The 17,500-nt window shown below is 43.1% G+C and overlaps 3 protein-coding genes across 4 annotated transcripts in view; all 3 read right to left on the reverse strand.

The window, feature by feature from the left end:
- Positions 1–9,712, reverse strand: part of LOC125952599 (ABC transporter G family member 23) — a 36,204-nt gene extending 26,492 nt beyond the window's left edge. Inside the window, exons 1-2 of the mRNA XM_049682167.1 lie at positions 9,635–9,712; positions 8,383–8,730 (exon numbers count right to left, since the gene is read on the reverse strand). Coding sequence (XP_049538124.1) covers positions 8,383–8,546 — 164 coding nt within the window. The 5' untranslated portion in view covers positions 8,547–8,730; positions 9,635–9,712. The remainder of the gene's footprint in view (positions 1–8,382; positions 8,731–9,634) is intronic.
- A 2,803-nt stretch (positions 9,713–12,515) lies between these two features.
- Positions 12,516–15,878, reverse strand: LOC125950643 (cilia- and flagella-associated protein 58-like). Of its 2 annotated transcripts, XM_049678811.1 has the most exons (7): positions 15,652–15,878; positions 15,233–15,582; positions 14,536–15,162; positions 14,334–14,461; positions 13,680–14,257; positions 12,891–13,607; positions 12,516–12,822 (listed from the first exon to the last, which is right to left on the reverse strand). In XM_049678811.1, exons 1-7 carry the CDS (start codon positions 15,772–15,774, stop codon positions 12,655–12,657), a joined length of 2,691 nt encoding a protein of 896 aa, XP_049534768.1. In that variant the 5' UTR covers positions 15,775–15,878; the 3' UTR covers positions 12,516–12,654. The 2 variants fall into 2 exon arrangements, with proteins under 2 accessions (XP_049534768.1, XP_049534767.1); XM_049678810.1 differs by having other exon boundaries at positions 12,891–14,257.
- Positions 15,879–16,158: 280 nt separating this feature from the next.
- LOC125950641 (lateral signaling target protein 2 homolog) overlaps positions 16,159–17,500 on the reverse strand; it is a 10,263-nt gene continuing 8,921 nt past the window's right edge. The window contains exon 4 of the mRNA XM_049678809.1: positions 16,159–17,500. This exon is cut by the window's right edge and continues 1,136 nt beyond it. The gene's annotated coding sequence lies outside the window, so the exon portion shown is untranslated.

Below are 17,500 nucleotides of genomic sequence, written 5' to 3' on the forward strand. Positions count from 1 at the left end.
CGTAGACGTCATAAGCATGTTAATCATTTAATGAAGCTGGGCATAGGCTGGGCACTTGACTTGGTTCAGTCTACGCATGGTACTTTTTTTTGTATCCTTGTTTTAAGTTGGTTAATTATTATGCTAATGGATTGTGAATGATCTATTCTAAGTTGTTTTGTCAATGACATCGCAGCATGGGGTAGTTCTTGTCATTTTATCGTATGCTACGCTCCAAATGAGTTGCATAAAGTAACTTAAGTAAAGTTACCATGTGCTACGTGCATTCAATTTTTTACGCACTTTTACGTGCAAACTAAATTTTCAGCACCTGTGCACCCTTGAAGGAAGGCTCGGGTTTTTTTTCCAGCTTTGCCCAAAATAACGGACGAGCGGCATTTCAATTAGAGGAAACAAATGTTAGAGCCCCGGAGGACGGGAACTCAGGGGAAACGGGGTGAAGCTCATTAATGATCAATTTGCAGCACCAGCACCACCGTGACTCAGCATCATCAACTGGCGAGGGTTTGCTCGCAGAGGCGATCTGCGTGCTAGTGAGATGTTGACGCACATAGCGATCGTAAGTCGTATCTTCTTCCTGCTGTTTCATTTACTGATCCCAAACCGTACGCGATGAGTGGTTGAGGTAAGGTCGACGATCTTGTAATGAGAAATCACAACGTATAAAATGAAGAAGGGCACTGGATATGCGAATTGACTTTAACTCCTATTAGATAGCATTACATGTTGCTCTTAATCCGTTATTACAAATCCATTTTCCACTAATTCACATACATAAGAGTTACAGACAAAGGTTGACCCAAATCATAACTGGATCTCTGGTCCAAGTGAAAGAATATCTGTTGGATGATATAAGAGTGCGTCCCCCAGATCGGCCGAGCGACGGTGTGCGTGCGGTCGTCCCCATAGCGCCTAGTGGTGATGGTGGGAGATGGCCGGTGCGTAATCAACACCTTGACAAATCATATTCACTCGAAAAGACGCAGCCGGTGACCAAGCGCGTGGTCGCGGTCTGTCAGCTCAGCGTCGCAGCAACAGCCAGCAGCCACAGCGGGCAACCTCGTCTGACGAGCGGTGCGTTAAATAATCTAATTTCGTCAGCATACCGACCACCTCCAACAGTCAGCAACACCGTCGCCGTGTGGTCGCCGTGCTGTACTGCCATGCCGAGGTTCCCCGAGCTTCGGCCCCGACAATCGCGCAGTAGATCGTTGCAAAATTTACCACCACTCGGTCTCGGTGGAGCATATCTCTGCCGCGAATCCTCTACGGCATGATATCGAGCAAGTTTTCGCAGTCGCAGTGATACCGATATTGCCGCCAATGGATTGGCATAGACATTGAGCGATTGTGCATTCTACATATGCATACCTTAAGGGGTACGAGCTTGTAAGTTAGATATTTGATCAAATTCATTAACCGCATCACCATCACTCACTTGGTCTTGTGTTTAACTGGCGCTGGAGGCAGGGTGTCAATCCCACTCAGAGTAGATGCTTCGCAGCGTAAAACCGTACGGGTTGAAGAAAGGTTCCCGAAGAAACGCTTGCCGCTGATGGACGAAAACGAAAGTATTCGTCCCCGCCCGAAAAAGGGAATGCAAGCCAAAATCCCGCGTGGTGATGCAGGCAACAACAAACATGCAAACCGGAGTAACCAGATCGAATTGAGCATCCACCAAACGATGAGATTGGACTTCGGTTCACCGGTGGCCGGTACGGTAGGAGGGACAAACTATATCAGCCAACCCGCGTCAGGTCCGCGCTGACCTGAAAGCCGGAGAATTATGTAAACCCTATCCTATCCTATACGTCTTCGAGTGGCCAGTGAAAGGAAGGAGAAATCCGAAAAGCCAGCTGATGAAACGAACCCCAACTTGTTGGGGAGCCCAACAGCCAACAGCACTGCTACCGACAAAGTTGACCGACAAACCGACAGACCGACTGATCTCAATTTGATGATTTCGATCATTTGCCGTCTGCCGTCCTCTGCATTGTTTGGTGCTTTCATCTGCCTTTCACCCATACACGACCACGGGGTGAGGTGAGACTGGGTGAGGTCTTTTTTTCCACCAAATTATTTTCAATTTTCATTGCTGCTGACATGCGCAGCTATCACTGCATTGTCTGGGCAGATGCATTACGCATCCCAAACGATCCAAAGTTCATGTAACGTTAACGAACAGAGCGCAGTGATTCTGGCGCAGTGATTAGAAATATTTGGTATGCCCGTAATTCTGTTGTGCATCGCAGCTGTTGTTATCTGGTAGCGCTTCCCGCTGGTCAATAAAGACAAGCTCAAGCACGATATTTATTTCTTATTATATCACACAAAACCAGCCACGATCACTGCAGCAGCAGCAGCAGCAATATCTCATAGCCGGCCGTGGTCGCGGTCGTCGAAAGGAGAATGAAATTCAGTGGTGCAGAGAAGCTATGGATCCCTGACCATACCGGAGACGGCGATTTGGCGACGGTGGTAAATCGGCATAACTCTTACGCAATGCGGCTATCTAGGGGGCAGTTTCAGCTCTCTGTGCCATACGATGTGCCATTGCCATCAAGAGTTCGATTATCTCTCAACTGTGTAAGGGGGGACTAAGGTTAATTCGGGCCAAAAAAGACACATATTTAAAGACTTTTCAAAGGAGATATTTTTTTACCTAAACTTGGTAACTACAACTATTCCAGAATATTTGCTTTTATTTTCTGGAAGCATTATTCATATCTACGTTCATGGCATCCAATCTAGAGAATCGGGTCTGCAAATATTCAGGTACCCCTTTCGAAATTTTTTTGAATTACCAATTTTTCGGTTTGTGGTGTCGTTGTGAAGTTGAAAAAGTGACACTTTCTACGATTTTGTCTCATTGACTTTCGATAGATCCAGACATTTCCACAGGTCTCTGTGTAGTGATTTAGATCTTTACAAAAATATCTAGCGATCAATGCGGGGGACGCGTGTCGCGAGTGATAAAGATTAATTAAAAAGCTCGTTTTAATTGATTGATTTGATTACCTCAAATGATTACCTCAAAGAGAACCTTTTCAATCCAGTTGGCTTTCCAGCCCCGTTTTCATGGTTGCCTAGTACCTTCGCTTGCGGAGGTCGATCTTCGTCTAACTTTATCCCGAAGTTGGAGGTCTGTTTTACTAAAATCTGCCCTTGAGAGCCAGAACGGGCCTTGCCGTACTCCGCATCCAGGATGCGTGGTCTCTCTGGTATGGCCAAAGTATGTTGAAAGGGGTTGGAATCCTTTTTCGTTGTTCCTGGCCCTTTTTGGGATCTTACTGCAGTCCCCCAACTCCACCCACGCCTTGGGATGGCCAGGCATCCCGGATGAAGACAACGGAAGTAAGGCTCTGCCACGATGAATGAATCTCGTATTTCCGGGTGTGCAGTTGCAGCGCACAGCTATATATTTAACAGAATAATGTTCAATCTAACCACCAAATGAAAGAAATGATTAGTTTTGTCGAATAAGAATCAATAACTTCTACTATTGTTAAAGAACAGAAAGGGGTTTTTATTTCATTTAAGCAATCCCAAGGGTTATGCGCACCAAAACGGCTTAGTTTTGACGATTTTTAGTGCAGAAACCATTCTTCTTCTTCTTCTTCTTCTTCTTCAATGAGGATTTACCCCAGTACGGCTATTGAATCCAGCTTCCTGGGCCTTCGCAAGCTAGCCTGGAGATATAGACCTCTGCTATTTTAAGAGACCGGCTACTATGGCCACATGTCCCGCAGAAAACCATTCAACTTAATGTTTTCAAGCTAATGTCATATTCAACTACAACTTTTCAAGAATATTTGGTTCAATTTTGGGAAAGATTTGTTCAAAACTACGGTCATGGCATCCAATCTAGTTCAGCATGTTCAATCCGTGTTCGTTAACGGTCGTTTCAAATTCAAAAAGCCGAAGACGCCCGAAGTGCGACGGGACAGCGCCCTCTACATTCCGGGTGTTTCACGTCATCAGCGCCATCTACCCGTAGTTTGTGCACACGCTAAACTCTTTAGTGCGTTTAAAACTCTCGCTTTAGCACTTCGAACCCGGGTTTTTTCAAATTTAACCGTTTTTTCTATATTTAACCGAAGTTTAATGGTTTCTGCACTAAAAGTTGTCAAAAATAACCCGTTTTAGTGCGTATAACTGTTGGGATTGCTTATTAATCTTAATGAAACAAAAACTCCTTTAGACGGCTCTTCGTTGCTAGTCCATTACCTCGTCTCGACATGTGATTCAATGTTCTTTCACGATTCTTATTCGACAAAACTAATCTTTTTTTTATTAGATGGTTAGATTGAAAATTATTCTGTAAAATTTATAGCTGTGCGCTGCAACTGCACATCCGGGAATACAAGATTCATTCATCGTGGCAGAGCCTTACTTCCGTTGTCTTCACCCGGGATGCCTGGCCATCCCAGGGATGGGGGGAGTTGGGCTCAGGATCAACGAAAAAGGATTCTAAACCATACTATTTGACCATCCTGAGGCCAGTTACGGCAAGCGAGACCGCGCATTCTGAATTCTGGGGACAGATTTTAGTAAAAAAGTACTCCAAAGACAGACAGAGATCGACCGGCTCTACTGGACCTCTTCACGTTTCGGATCAAAACCCAGGCCCCAGAAAGACGAGCACCGTTCTGAGGACCCTCTGCCGCCTGGACATTCGCCAGACATCCGGAAGACCGCCACCACCTGAGTTAGGTCAAGCCACCCATCGTTTGCGCTGTACCTCTGATGGGCTTTGGTCGGTTTACCCTGTTCAGGATCACACAGTTCTTGTAAAGCCTCATCATCATTAGGCCCGATTTTCGTAGTATGGATGTTGTCACAGTAGCAAGTTATACGCTTTTTTGAGCTGCTGAGCTCCCGCTCCTGCGTATCTCCGATCGCTCCGTGTTAATTTCCACTTTCCTCAACGACTGCCCGCAGACCATATAGCCCATCATAGCTAAGGACCATATCATCAGCAAAGCAGTAAATTAGGACACGATCCTCGAAGGAACTTTGGATCTAACGTTTGCATTTAAAAAAAGGGACAGAATTTGAGTGGTGATAAGAAAAAAACTAAGCCACATAATTGAGATTTGTAAACTGCATTTGAAAGGTAATTTTATCACCTTTTACACAAAATTCTGATTGCGCCATTCCGAGCACCCTTCCGGTAGTTAGCTGGATTTTTCGACATGAAGGTCGAAAACACGTTTGTACACTTGTTTTTCAGATATTTCTGTGCTTTTTCGGGTTCATCGACTTGGGCACTATATCGATATTAACCACTCCATCTCTTCTATCGATCGCTTCGAGTACCATATCCGGCCATATCCCGCCAGGGAACGGGTCCCGCTTCCTGACATGTATGTCTATGTTCGTCAGGTACTTCTGCATTTTTTGGTTGATTGTACCGACCTACCGGACAATCGCACGCAGCGGTGTAGCCATTTTTCTGTTGGTCTTCCTCTTCAGCATCCTTTGGAGCTTCTTTTCGCTCATAGCGTCGGCCGTACGGAACCGAGTCATCTCTCGATGCTCTAACTGTTGTTCATTAGTGCGAAGGAAGGATGCTGTAGATGCCGAAACAGAAGTCCCCGACATTTACAAAGTTCTACATGATGCCCATTTCCGGCGCGGCGGACTACCTTTCGTTAAATTGCGCAAATGTCAGAACGGAATAGCTTCACTATTTTCGCCATCACTTTTAGAGCTCAATTGATAGAGGTATCAAATTTTTATTCAAGTAAACTGATAAAATTACCTTTTAAATGAAGTTTATAGATTTCAATTATCTGTCTTCGTTATCACCTTTCTTATCACCGTTCAAAGTTTGTCTCTTTTTTTTTAATGCATACGTTAGGTACCGTGCGGATACCATTAGTCGAAGACCTGCCTCTACAGAAACCCTACAGGACCAATACGTTGAGTAACTGGTCGTCTGCCACAAATTATTCATATAAATTACGGGGATGACGTTCAAAAGTAACGAATATAGTACTTCACTTTCACAAACCCAAGCAACTTGGTACTGTGCTCAAAACAGCATTTTATCATTTTATTTTATCATAAAGCGTTTTATCATGACTTCAAAAGACTTCTATGCTGGGAACTGCGAACAAATGACAGCGACGAACCCGGTTTTAGAAATTTTATGAATAAGAAGTCATGCGAAATAAAAAAATACGTTCAAACATGACATTGAGAAGACATTTTTGAAACGGGTATATTGTAAAACTTTTGTTCTTCTCTTTAACGTACACGTTTCACTCCACAGTTCCCGTTATGTTACCGAAGATGCTCGGAATTCAACCCGGTTTCAGAACCGGAATTTCTAGTCTGTTCTGGTTAGTTATGGAAACGATTTGCATAATCAGCGAATACACATCGTTCTACAGTTAGCATTATTGGCAAAAAAGAAATCATAAATGAAACGATGAATGATGTGGACTACTGACCCTTGCTAAGAGTGAACGAGTTCGAGATCCTCTGGTTCAGATTGGAATGTGTAGAGAGCAGCAATCTCGAATCGAGCGTAACTCATGAGATCATTGAGATCAAAGTTCATCCTCCCAGCTTCCGCAGCCAACTACCCCCGCGGGTGGCGGGCCCCAAACTGTTTCCCCGCAGCGTAGATAAAGTGCAACCGAGTACGCGCCCAATGACAACTACTTCGCTAGGTCGATAACAGCGCGCAGGGAAATCGAGTTTTCGACGGTCAACTTGAACTTGAACGGCGCACGGGTGGACACGTGTGCGTCTCGCAGGTCATCTTGTAACGCACACACCAACACGTCTCACGAATCACATCCGCACTCCATCTTGCCCCCACCTAGCTGGGGCTATCCGGAAGCGGGTTTGGATGGTACGTTTTCTTTTGGATTCATCATCGCCATAGGCTTTGTTTCATTGGCCCCCATGGTATGATTAGGCAATAATCGTCCGTTGTGCCCAAAGCCGCAGACTGTGAACTCATCAGCGCCGTGGTTCCGTGACATTGAGATTGTTAATGGCATACTGGCGTTTTCCAATGGTCTTTAATTTTACTCCGAAGTGGAAGAGGTATGGATGCTTTGTCATAAGTTTTAAACTAAAATAGCTTCTCTTGCATTTGAAATCTGCCAGACACTTGAAGCGATTGAATGAAAATGTATATTTTTCCATTCGGACTTGACATTAAAATTGACACTCCCTTGCTACTGACCACCGATGGACCGATTGCGTCACATAGCCAACAACAGTGGCCCAATACGCATATTTTACAAACCGGATCCGAATTATTCTCGTTTCTAACTATGTTTACCCAAAATATGAGACTCGCATAGAATCAACCATGGGAACACAGTCAAACAGCTGTTGACGGTCAAACCAAACCGGTTCCTGTTGTCTGGTACTAGTGAGATTTGGGATAACATTTTGAACCTTGCCGTACACAGCGTCCATTGCTGATAACAGAAGCAAAAATATGAACATCGATCGAGGGATTCATCCGAATTATTTAATTAGGAATTCGAAGGATAGCTGCCGGCGTTGGAATAGTGGACGCAAGAAGTTCCGTTCATCAAGGTTAACCACACAAGTGACCGTGCTGACCGACCGTCGGTTAGTATATCCATAGCGTAAATAACTGATGGAAAAGCTGTTGTAGAGTGTATCGGAAAGGTAAGTTTCCCGTCGAAACGTTAAACGACGCTAATGAAGCAACACTGCATTGAGTGCTAATATCGAAAAGAGATTGCAAAATGATACCAATTTCTAAACATACTATCGAATATTAGCTTCAAAACTGTTCGACGGATTCAACAGGTGACAGACTAGCGACTAGTGAAAGTACGCCTTGACTAGAAAGCTGACTTGGCGAGAGCGTTAAAATGACGCACGGTCCACAATAGATTGCATTGTTACGTACACGGTCAATGCTGGGCTTTCGTTGCAAACTAAAGACGTCGTAAAGACGTGTGTTGAAGGTGAATATGGGCTTGAAATATGCGAACCCATCTCTTATCCGTTCCGTTGGTGACTTGTGCCAGGGTCTAACGTCAGGGTCCATAGGAGAGTGTCTGTGTTGGGCTGTTGTGTTCCTGGATTTTGATTGATATTACGACAGTTAATAGCAGTTTCTAGCAAAGCTCTAATCATCCACCATAGGTCACACGGGCCATCTCGGTGCAAAAATTTCCATCGCGAGTTGCGTCGCAAAGGCACTCATTAGACCGAAGGCGAACCCGTATGCCAGCGGCATAACTTCTCTGACCCCAATTGTGCCGATTTCAATCGTTCAAACTAGCGCTTAGTAACAATGTCACCCACAAATGCTCCTGGGGCTTCCCGGTGGGAAAAAACCAGTTGGGATCGGGATGGTACGTGAACGGTGGTACTTACGTTATTGCTGGAGAGTCTGCCGTCCAGCTAAACATCCGCTGTATACGGCGTTTGTCCAGTTCTGGGCGCTTGTTGATGCCACCGCCATCCTCCAGGCCGGACGGTTGCGGTACGGTTGGTGGGGATGGCTGCTGATTAGCACTAGGGATCGCCGCGTTGGCCATCCTTGAACTCTTCCTCCAGTACACAGTACACACCGATTCTTGTTCTTTTTTTTTCTTTCACGGAAGTACGATAAGTTTTGAATTGAACACTTTAACACTTCGGCACTTCACCACTCCTCTTCAACTGCCAAATTCCGTTATTGATGGTGGTACGCCGTCTCTATTTTTTTTGTCACTATAATACCTACGAAGAAGAATATGCAAAAACTTGAATGTAGACACTAGCTGAGATATTTTTTGTCATTCACCGTTCTTCAACTCCATCCGCAGCCACCAATAAAACCCGGACCAACGTGAAGTACCATCCTAAGAAGAGCTCACGTTGAAACGCATACACACGTACTGCTTGGTTCACAGTATTGGATCGTGAAAGGTCTGAACCTGAAGATGTCTAGCGGTTGCTAGACTCTCACTAATTCACCTTGCCTGCTGTGTTCCGGCCCAGACACGAAACACGAAGGAGTGAGCTTTGTGGTTTCGGTGTTAAAATCTTCACGGCCACGCACCACCACTTCCATCCACCCTGGTCAACCGACCTCCGATGTTCACGCGTCTATGGTTGAAACAATTGTTCGAAAGCAAATTAGTATTTTTTGCAAATCGTCTCAACTTTTTGGCACTGACTAACGTTCAAAGGGCGACTGCCTTCAGTAGTGTAGTAGATGCTGCACCACAGCGAATACTGTGAGAGGAAAGCAAGAGGTTCCACTGCAACCGACCTCCTTTTCTTATGTGGTCGGCACTCGCACCGCGCGCAATCCGCGGTTTGTTGTGGTTTCATGCGGCTGCAATGCACTCACTTTCTTTTGTATGTTTTTCGGTTGTCTCCCCTTTTCGTTCACCAAAGCTTTCTCGATCTCAACCTCCGCCAAACGTGTCGATCACGACTCTCTTTGCGATCTCGAGATCATGAAATCTCACAGCAAGAGTGTGTAGAATGTGCAATATATTTCTGGTTTAAAACCAACTGCACAGGCATTTAAAATTCGATTGTATAAACCACTTCCACAAAAAAGTAAGACACCAAACAAAACACCGGCAACCACCAACGGAAAGCCCGTCCCATCGGTTAAAAATACCGCACCAACCAGCTTTACTCGCGAACAGCAGCGACTAGAGAGATGGATGAAACGGTTGGAAAACACTTCATTCACCATCGAAGAACTTCAACGCAATAAAAGCAAGTTAGACGATCGAAGGATCGCGGGCCATGCGATGGGAGACGTGTGTGAGTTCCAGCGACCGATCGTGTGCAAAGTGTGCGTATCTTAAGCTCAACAAACCCCAACTCGATCGACGAATGAACGAACGAACGCACCGTTTATTGGCTGTGAGATCCGTAAACATTGGATTTGCATATGAACGCGCTTTGATGCTTCATGTTAAATGATTTTACGAAATAGTGATAAAACCAGAGGGAACGAAACATAGTAAACATGATTTCAACCAGGTTACTACATTCTAACTAAGTGTGTCCCTCGTCATACTGCTATAATTTTTCATTTGAATCTTACAGCACTCAATCACTCAACATGTTTTCTGTTCAATCGAACTCGATCTAAAGATAAGAACGTGAAACACAATGAAGCTAAGCTTAACAGCAGGGGTTAGTTCAGTAAGCGCTGCTTGCTAAACGCATGTTGCATGTGCTGAATGCTGTTGTTGCGATGTTGGTGATTACTAGTCATTCGACCGACCGGCAATCACTACTATCGCAGGTTAGTCACATCATTTTTTCTCAATGTCATAGGTGAGGCAATCAGAAACCTTTACGGCGAAATCGATGAGCTGCAGCTAGTTGCTAATGGGGCATCTTGAGAATATGATGCTATTTGTAACACTCATCTGTGACCTATCATAGTGGAGCCGGCCATATTGGCCATCGCGTGGAACTAATGAAGATTAGTGGCTTATAAAACACACACTTTTGCATGACTTAGATGAGCTGGATCCACAAATTTGATTTTAATTCGCCTTCAAGCAGCTTCGGTTGAGAAACATCCGTTAACATTAGCTTCCTGTGTCTAACAGAAAAACAAACAAGATACTCTATGTTTCAGGGTTTATGATTTGGAAAACAACCTTGAAACCAAGCAGGAACGCACTGTCGAAAGTTAGAAGAACACCTTGATTCGTGCGTGAGGGACTGTAACCTCAACGCAATCGATTTCGCTTTCGAATGGACGGGTGGTCTAGCCTTTAGTCGATGGCCACTAATGGTTAGTTAGATTTGAAAACATTCCAAACGCTACAGTATTGAAACAATTAATGAAAGGGCATAAAATGCTTGTTACATCGATTTATTTGGCTTATCTGTTACGAATGCGTGTGAAATACATCTTATTGTAGACCGGCAGCCGCATTTTACTTCACTGGTTGATGTGTATGTTTCTCTCTTACTCTCTAGTAAGTAATGAGGATTACTATCAGATCGAGAGATGGGTGTCGAACTGCCAGCAAGCCAACGATTGCAACCGGTTCGACATACGATGCACCGATCGACTCGTACGGTGCACTTGTTTGAAGAGAAGGAGTGGCGCCCGGCTCTAGACAGTGGAGGTGCACATAGAAGTTGCGTCTTCCGCGTTACGTGACAAGTACGGTATTCCCAGCTACCTCATCGTAAAGGAACATGTTTGACTATGCAGTGCAAAAGCAATCCGCCTACGGAGTCTCCATTTTGTGCGCACAGGCATCAAATGAAAGTTGGATCGTCAAAGGAGAATCTCTCGAGCAACAAGCCAAATCACACAACCGAGTGACTTGAAATCTAATCTCGCCACTTGCTCAGTTGTGCATAAAACTCTTACGCAATCAGTTGGTAAAATGGTGTATGCACCATTCGGAAAAACTAAAATTAACAAATAGTTCATTCCAACTAACAAGAGATGATTATTTAATAAACAAAAATCTCTTGCTAAACAAATACTCTCATCTCCAGAAAAATCATATGCATTTATCATGCGTTTAATCCTACTGTGGAATTTTCTATCAATCCTTGATTAACACATCTTATGAGCACGAGCCTAGTGAATGTTTAAGGCAAACTTTTTCTCTACAGTTCATACGACGAAAAAGTCAGTTGAGACAGAGTCAAGGCTTCATATCTTACACTTCGCACACAGGTAAGGTCGAGACACTCTCGACTCAAGCAGGAAGGTTATCATTATCATCACCGCAAACGAAGTATTGCAAAAATATGACGAATGACATTCCCTGTATCATCAGACCCCTGTCGGCGTTGTAAATCACAATCTAGGATGTGGTGATGGTGTTTCTACGGTGAGGTCAGAGAAAAGGCCTTCGCAAAGGGCAATGTTTCGTGGGATTTCCAAGGCATGACCTGAAGGAAAATGTGAATGAACTACGCGTTATTTCGCTGCAGTCTCTCGCATTATATGTCAAAAAGATTAATGGTAGGAATTTTAAGTGTGTAAAAAGGTGTCATCATGGAAACAATATTCGTATGTTAATTAAATAGAACACTAATGTAATTAATTAAATAGAATGGTGGGATAGGGGGAGAGGGAAGGTAATACATCAACAGAGAAATTGTTTGGGTAGAATAATGAATATTATGAATGTAATTATTTTTTTATTTCTATCTATACATAAGAATTTATAAATACTTTTTCATAAAAATGACTAGAAGGTTGACTAGAAATAATAAATTGTTCTTTAAACCTGATGTATTACGATAAGTTTCCTCTCAATGACAATACTTTGAGCTCGGAGGGCAGAACGTGAAAAGAGCTTCAAAAGTTGCCAGAGTGGGCGATTGTGTTTTACAGTAAGCGATTACAAGACCCATGACAATATTTTTGAAGTCCAAATAACCGATTGTTTCTATAAATTCCGTATCTAATACTGTCGCTTTAGTAACAGTCGAGATTCAAACTATTCGGGATTCTTTCTAAGATAAGATTTCATAAATCATATCGTTTTGTTTTAGAGATCCAAGTAATTTATTTTCCACGCTTCAAATAATTTTGTAATACAGAGCATGTGAACGAGAAAAAACATTGAAAGCTGAGTAAGTAGAGTTGAATGAACAAATCCGATATTACGCATCAAGTGGTGTCTTCTAGTTGATGTCCTTTTAACTTGTTCAGCAAATTGCTCTGAATCCTGAACCCAAAGTACGATAATTGCCGCTGTTAGCACTCTGGCTCGTTGTGCGAAACACGATAAAGTCCGTATCAGTCGAGGGACCATGCAACACGCTATGGGCCCGATGTCCTCGTAGGTTTTCGACTAATTTTATTTTCTCGCGTTTCTGAACAGGAAAGAAGAGGAAACACAATAAGACGATTGTTATATCTCTGAAACAACCTTTCCACTTACTTCCTTCGCCAAATCCTTCTTGGTTTCCAGTAGTGCTTGTTTAAGCTGATCCAGTGTACTATCTTTGCTCTTGCAATCCAGTTCCTTAATACGAATTTCTGCTGCCAGCGCTTTCAATTTTTTCGTACGTGCCGTCAGTGCTCTCTGCGTGATCGAAAGCCGTTCTTTGACTTTATGGCTTGGTAGTTTCTCTACTACCTCCTTTAGTGTGTCGTACATTTTTTCCGACTGCTGTAGGGTTTTCTCTTGCTCCGAAACAGTTACGGATTGATAGAGAACCCGGCGTTGCAATGTTTGAACCTTAACAATCAAATCCATCTTTTCGGGATCCTTGCCACTTAGCTTCCGCCAACGATGAACATTCATCGGTGTGAGCATTTCGTCCTCCAGGGCACGTGCTTTTACTCGTTCCTGATTAAGGACACGGTTTAACTGCAACACTTCCTGGCGCATGTCTGCGGTATTCGCTAGCCCGCGTGTTAAAAGGTTTCGCTGAGAGCGAAGGTTGCTGATTTCTATCTTCAACAGTCGAATGTCATCCAACCGTTCGCGATACTGATTTTCACCACGATCGAGAGCCATATTTAACATGTTCAGTTTTTCGGTCAAATTATTGATCTCTTCTACTCGCTGCGTTAACTGTACCTTCACCAAATCTTTCTCATTTATAGCTCCTTCCAGCTGTTTCTTCAACCGCAGCATACTTGTGGCATCGTCCTGCAAACAAAGGAGAAACATTGAATTAATAAATTGTTTGATATGTGCACCCGCAAAAAAGGACAATCTTACCGATAGTGTCTTGTTAAGTCGAGTATTCTCGTTGGTCTTCTCGCTAAGTTCAGATTTTGAATGCTGCAACGCAATGCTTATATTTTGTACCTCTGATTTTAGTGTTTGCTTTTCCTTCTCATTTTTATCGATCGTTTTATTCGCCTTAAACAGTTCTGCCATTTTGTTGGCGTTCTCTTCTTTCAACTGATCAACAGCTCGGATGGCGTTTTTCAAACGCTCCTTCAAACTTTCCATCTCCTTGCTGCATGTTGTAAGGTCACGTTCGAAAATGTTCCTTTCGCCGCGAGTGATTTCTAACAAATTTTGGCATTGAACCAGCTTTGCCTCATCGTCCTTCAGCTTTTCACGTAGTTCGCCGATCATTTTTTGTTTATACAGCAGATCTTCGTTAAGCTGCTCAATTTTATCCGACATATTTTGCACTTCCTCTGCGTTGCGATCGCGATCCTTCTCAATCTTGAGCATGAGTGTCTGTTGTTTTTGAGCCGCCGCTTGGTAGCCCTTGATCTCATTTTCCAGTGTTTTCTGGTGCTTATCTAGCAACATCATCTGATCAGTTTGATCACTAATAGTTTCTGTGAAAAAAGAAAACGATAATATAATTATCCGCGTAACATAGTTGCTTTTTAAGGTGTGTATCTTCGTACGCACTGTTTGATTTAACCAAATCCTTCCGGACGAGATCACGTTCCCGAAGTACGGCATCAACCTGCTTCTTGGCAACGTCAAAGGACTTCTTTGAAGCATCACGTTCCTTCTCAAAGGTAACAATTGTGTTCCTGGAAATGTTTCGGTTAATATTATGTTGAGTCTATTTTTTCCCCATTAACACACACACACATCTCACACATACTTCAGTTTGGCCACCTCTTGATCGGTAATACCCTTTGCGGCTTCAATCGTCTGGATACGTTTCTGCAGCAACTCTCGAGTTTTTAACAACTTGGCATTCTCCAGCCGAAACTTGTTGTTTTCGTCCTCTTTGAGCTTTAATATGTTAACCTTTGTGTTGAGCTCGTTGGTTACCTTTTCTTTAAGTTGTACCATATTGTCGAAATCTGCTTGCGCTTTAGCCAGCTTCACTTGAGTGAGATTGTTCGTGGTCATGATACGCTCTAGATTCGTACGAATCGCCGCAATTTGCATGGTCTGTTGGACCGTTGTTTTGTGGTTTGATTCTGCTAGGGTCTTGAAATATTTGGCCTCTTCTGTTTTTATATCCAGAGTGGCCGTTACTTCGTTATGAGCGGTTTGCAAACTTTCTAACTGGCGCTTATCACGGAACGCTTCATTTGAGGTTTCATCTACCACCTTGTAAAGATCCTTCACCTTTGTTTCCGCATCGGCACATTTCTTTTCCAATTCCTCCATATACAGGCGCTGGGTGTGTAATCTGCGGTTCAGCTCTTCCACCTCCACGTACAATCGATCTCGTTCCCGAAGTACACCCTCCTTGTGTTTGTTCATCGATGGTCCAACACTGAAAAAAGCAAATAGATTCGCAATAAAAATCACGATCAAACTTATTACAACATTCCAAATCCCCATACTCTTCGTCCCGATCACCATAACGATCGCCATCTGCATGCAACTTTTCAAACTTGTTCCTCATCAGGTTCATCGCTTCTTGGGCATTTTGTTCGCGGGTTTGAGCAGCGTCCGCACGTTTCCACGCATCTTGAATTTCCGACTTCAGCGTCTGTATTGTATCTTGGTCACGTTGCGAAATCTGCATAGCTTGCGCGACTCTTCCGGCGGCCGCTGCAACCTCATCTTGCATCTTCCCAATCCGATCCTGCTCCTCGATCAGTTGCTGGCGTAGATTTTGTCCGGTTATCAACAGCTTCTGAAAATCTTCTGCTAACCCATATTGCTGATTTCCCTGTAAATCTTTGACAGTCTGAAAACGGATTCGAACGGGGTTATATTTCTTTGAAAGGAATTACAATGATCCAGGGGCAGTACTAACCAAGTTAGCTTTCGCACACAGCTCCTCGAAAAATTCGTCCGTAATTTCTTTCGGGACGAGATCATCCTCAAACGTCGATTCTGGAGCTTGCGAATCTTCACCACTTTCCTCTATTTGATCCATTTTGGCTTAAAAGATGCACTGTCCGAAGATCTGATCCGATTTCGTCCGCTGGCGTGTGCCACAAATGCACCGACGAAAAGTGGTTCAATCTGTTTTATTCAAACAAACATGTTACCATTACCAGTTGTCTAGGAAACGTAACACCGAATCATCTCCATATAGAACGAGGCCACATAGTAGAACAACTAACTTCGAACCTGGAAGGAAATGTGTGCCAAACCGATCCAACAAATATCAACAGGTACGTGGAACTGGCGGCGGCGTTAGAATACGAAATGGTTGCTATGATAAGTCCACTTTCAACACCAGCGTCGGCTTTCCGTGATATAAGCGAGCACTACTTTATAGTAATCGAACAACTAGCGTTATTTTCATCATTTGTATTCAAACTCTTATTTTAACTGAATCAATGACATTCGCTCATTTTTCGCCGAATACGACTGCGAACTCAGCGCTATAGCAAAACCGTACTGAGTTTTTTTATACGACTTTTTTTAATAATTCTTTCGAGTGATCCGATTCCTTGATGCTTTTAGTGATTGCGAATTGAATGCGAGACTCTTTCTTACGTCATCACACTCATCACAAACTTACGTGAAAATCCGATTCAATGTGTTTTGGTTTTAAACTTTTATCAATTTTAAAAATATATTTAGATATCACTCAAATTAGGATTCCATGTTATTCCCAATTACAATCAATGCTTGTACACACTTTCCTTATTCCTATACGTATATATTTTCATGCTTTCTTTGCCTTTCCCTTTCGCTAGCGTTCATCATAGTTGTTGTTTTTCACTATCGATTTTCCACGTATTCGGATGGACGCGTAGATAGTAAAAACATATTTTTCTTCTTTCTGGAAACTTTAGAAGCAATAGAAAGAACTGTTTCATACTCCCGACGCTAAACATTGCGATCGCCCCTAGCGGGAGAGGATGAAACATAGAATTAGCCGTATATCGGTACGAAACAAATGTGTCCAAAAATTATCTAATAAAATGTGACTATAAAACAAACAATAATCCTATGAACAAGGAATCATTTTTAATGACAAGACCAGTACCAGAACCGTACGCGACAATATCGTTGAAAAGATTGCTAATTAAGCTACTATAATCAACAGTTTTCCAATTTCGAAATGTTGCCCTTAGTTCCTCCAGAGAATCGTCCCATCTGAGAAGATAGAGAACTTAATAGTTAATTATTCAATAAACGATTTGCTGCCTTCTTTCCCAGCACGTGCGTGTCGTGTGGCAGGAAAAGTATTGATGCTATTTTTAATCTATGTGGGAATGTGTATCTCGTGTTCCATTATGCGCGGCGGCAGCAAAATGATCAATCTTTATATTTGTCACAACTTTTGACGATTCTGCGATTCAACTCGATATATACGATATTATTGACGCCAATCTTTTCTTATCGACGGAGTGAGAATTTTTCCACAATTTGGCGAATTATGCGCACTGCCTCTCTGGCTTAGATAATTGGTGTCATGAGTTGGTCACAAGCTTTTCGCCGATCGTAGCAGGATTTGCGGAATTTGTAAATTATTTCCAAACATGGCTAAACATGGGCCGGTCGAACAGTAAAGGGTAGGTAGTGACAGAGAGAATAATATTGAAATGAAAGAACACGTTTATTAATATTTTTAAAAAACATACCTCTAGTCTGTGCCCTATGTTGGAAAGATTGGTTTCAAAATGAGTGAATAAAACAGTACTACC

This window comes from Anopheles darlingi, chromosome 2, assembly GCF_943734745.1.
Source record: "Anopheles darlingi chromosome 2, idAnoDarlMG_H_01, whole genome shotgun sequence".
Classification (NCBI taxonomy): domain Eukaryota; kingdom Metazoa; phylum Arthropoda; class Insecta; order Diptera; family Culicidae; genus Anopheles; species Anopheles darlingi.

Excerpts from the sequence above, each read along its gene's own strand:
- LOC125950643 (XM_049678810.1), bottom strand. The coding sequence starts at position 15,774 with ATGGATCAAATAGAGGAAAGTGGTGAAGATTCGCAAGCTCCAGAATCG. Across the intron at positions 15,583-15,651 it reads TGTGTGCGAAAGCTAACTTG|ACTGTCAAAGATTTACAGGG; the intron begins GTTAGTACTGCC and ends ATCCGTTTTCAG. Across the intron at positions 14,258-14,333 it reads GGATTTGGTTAAATCAAACA|AAACTATTAGTGATCAAACT; the intron begins GTGCGTACGAAG and ends CTTTTTTCACAG.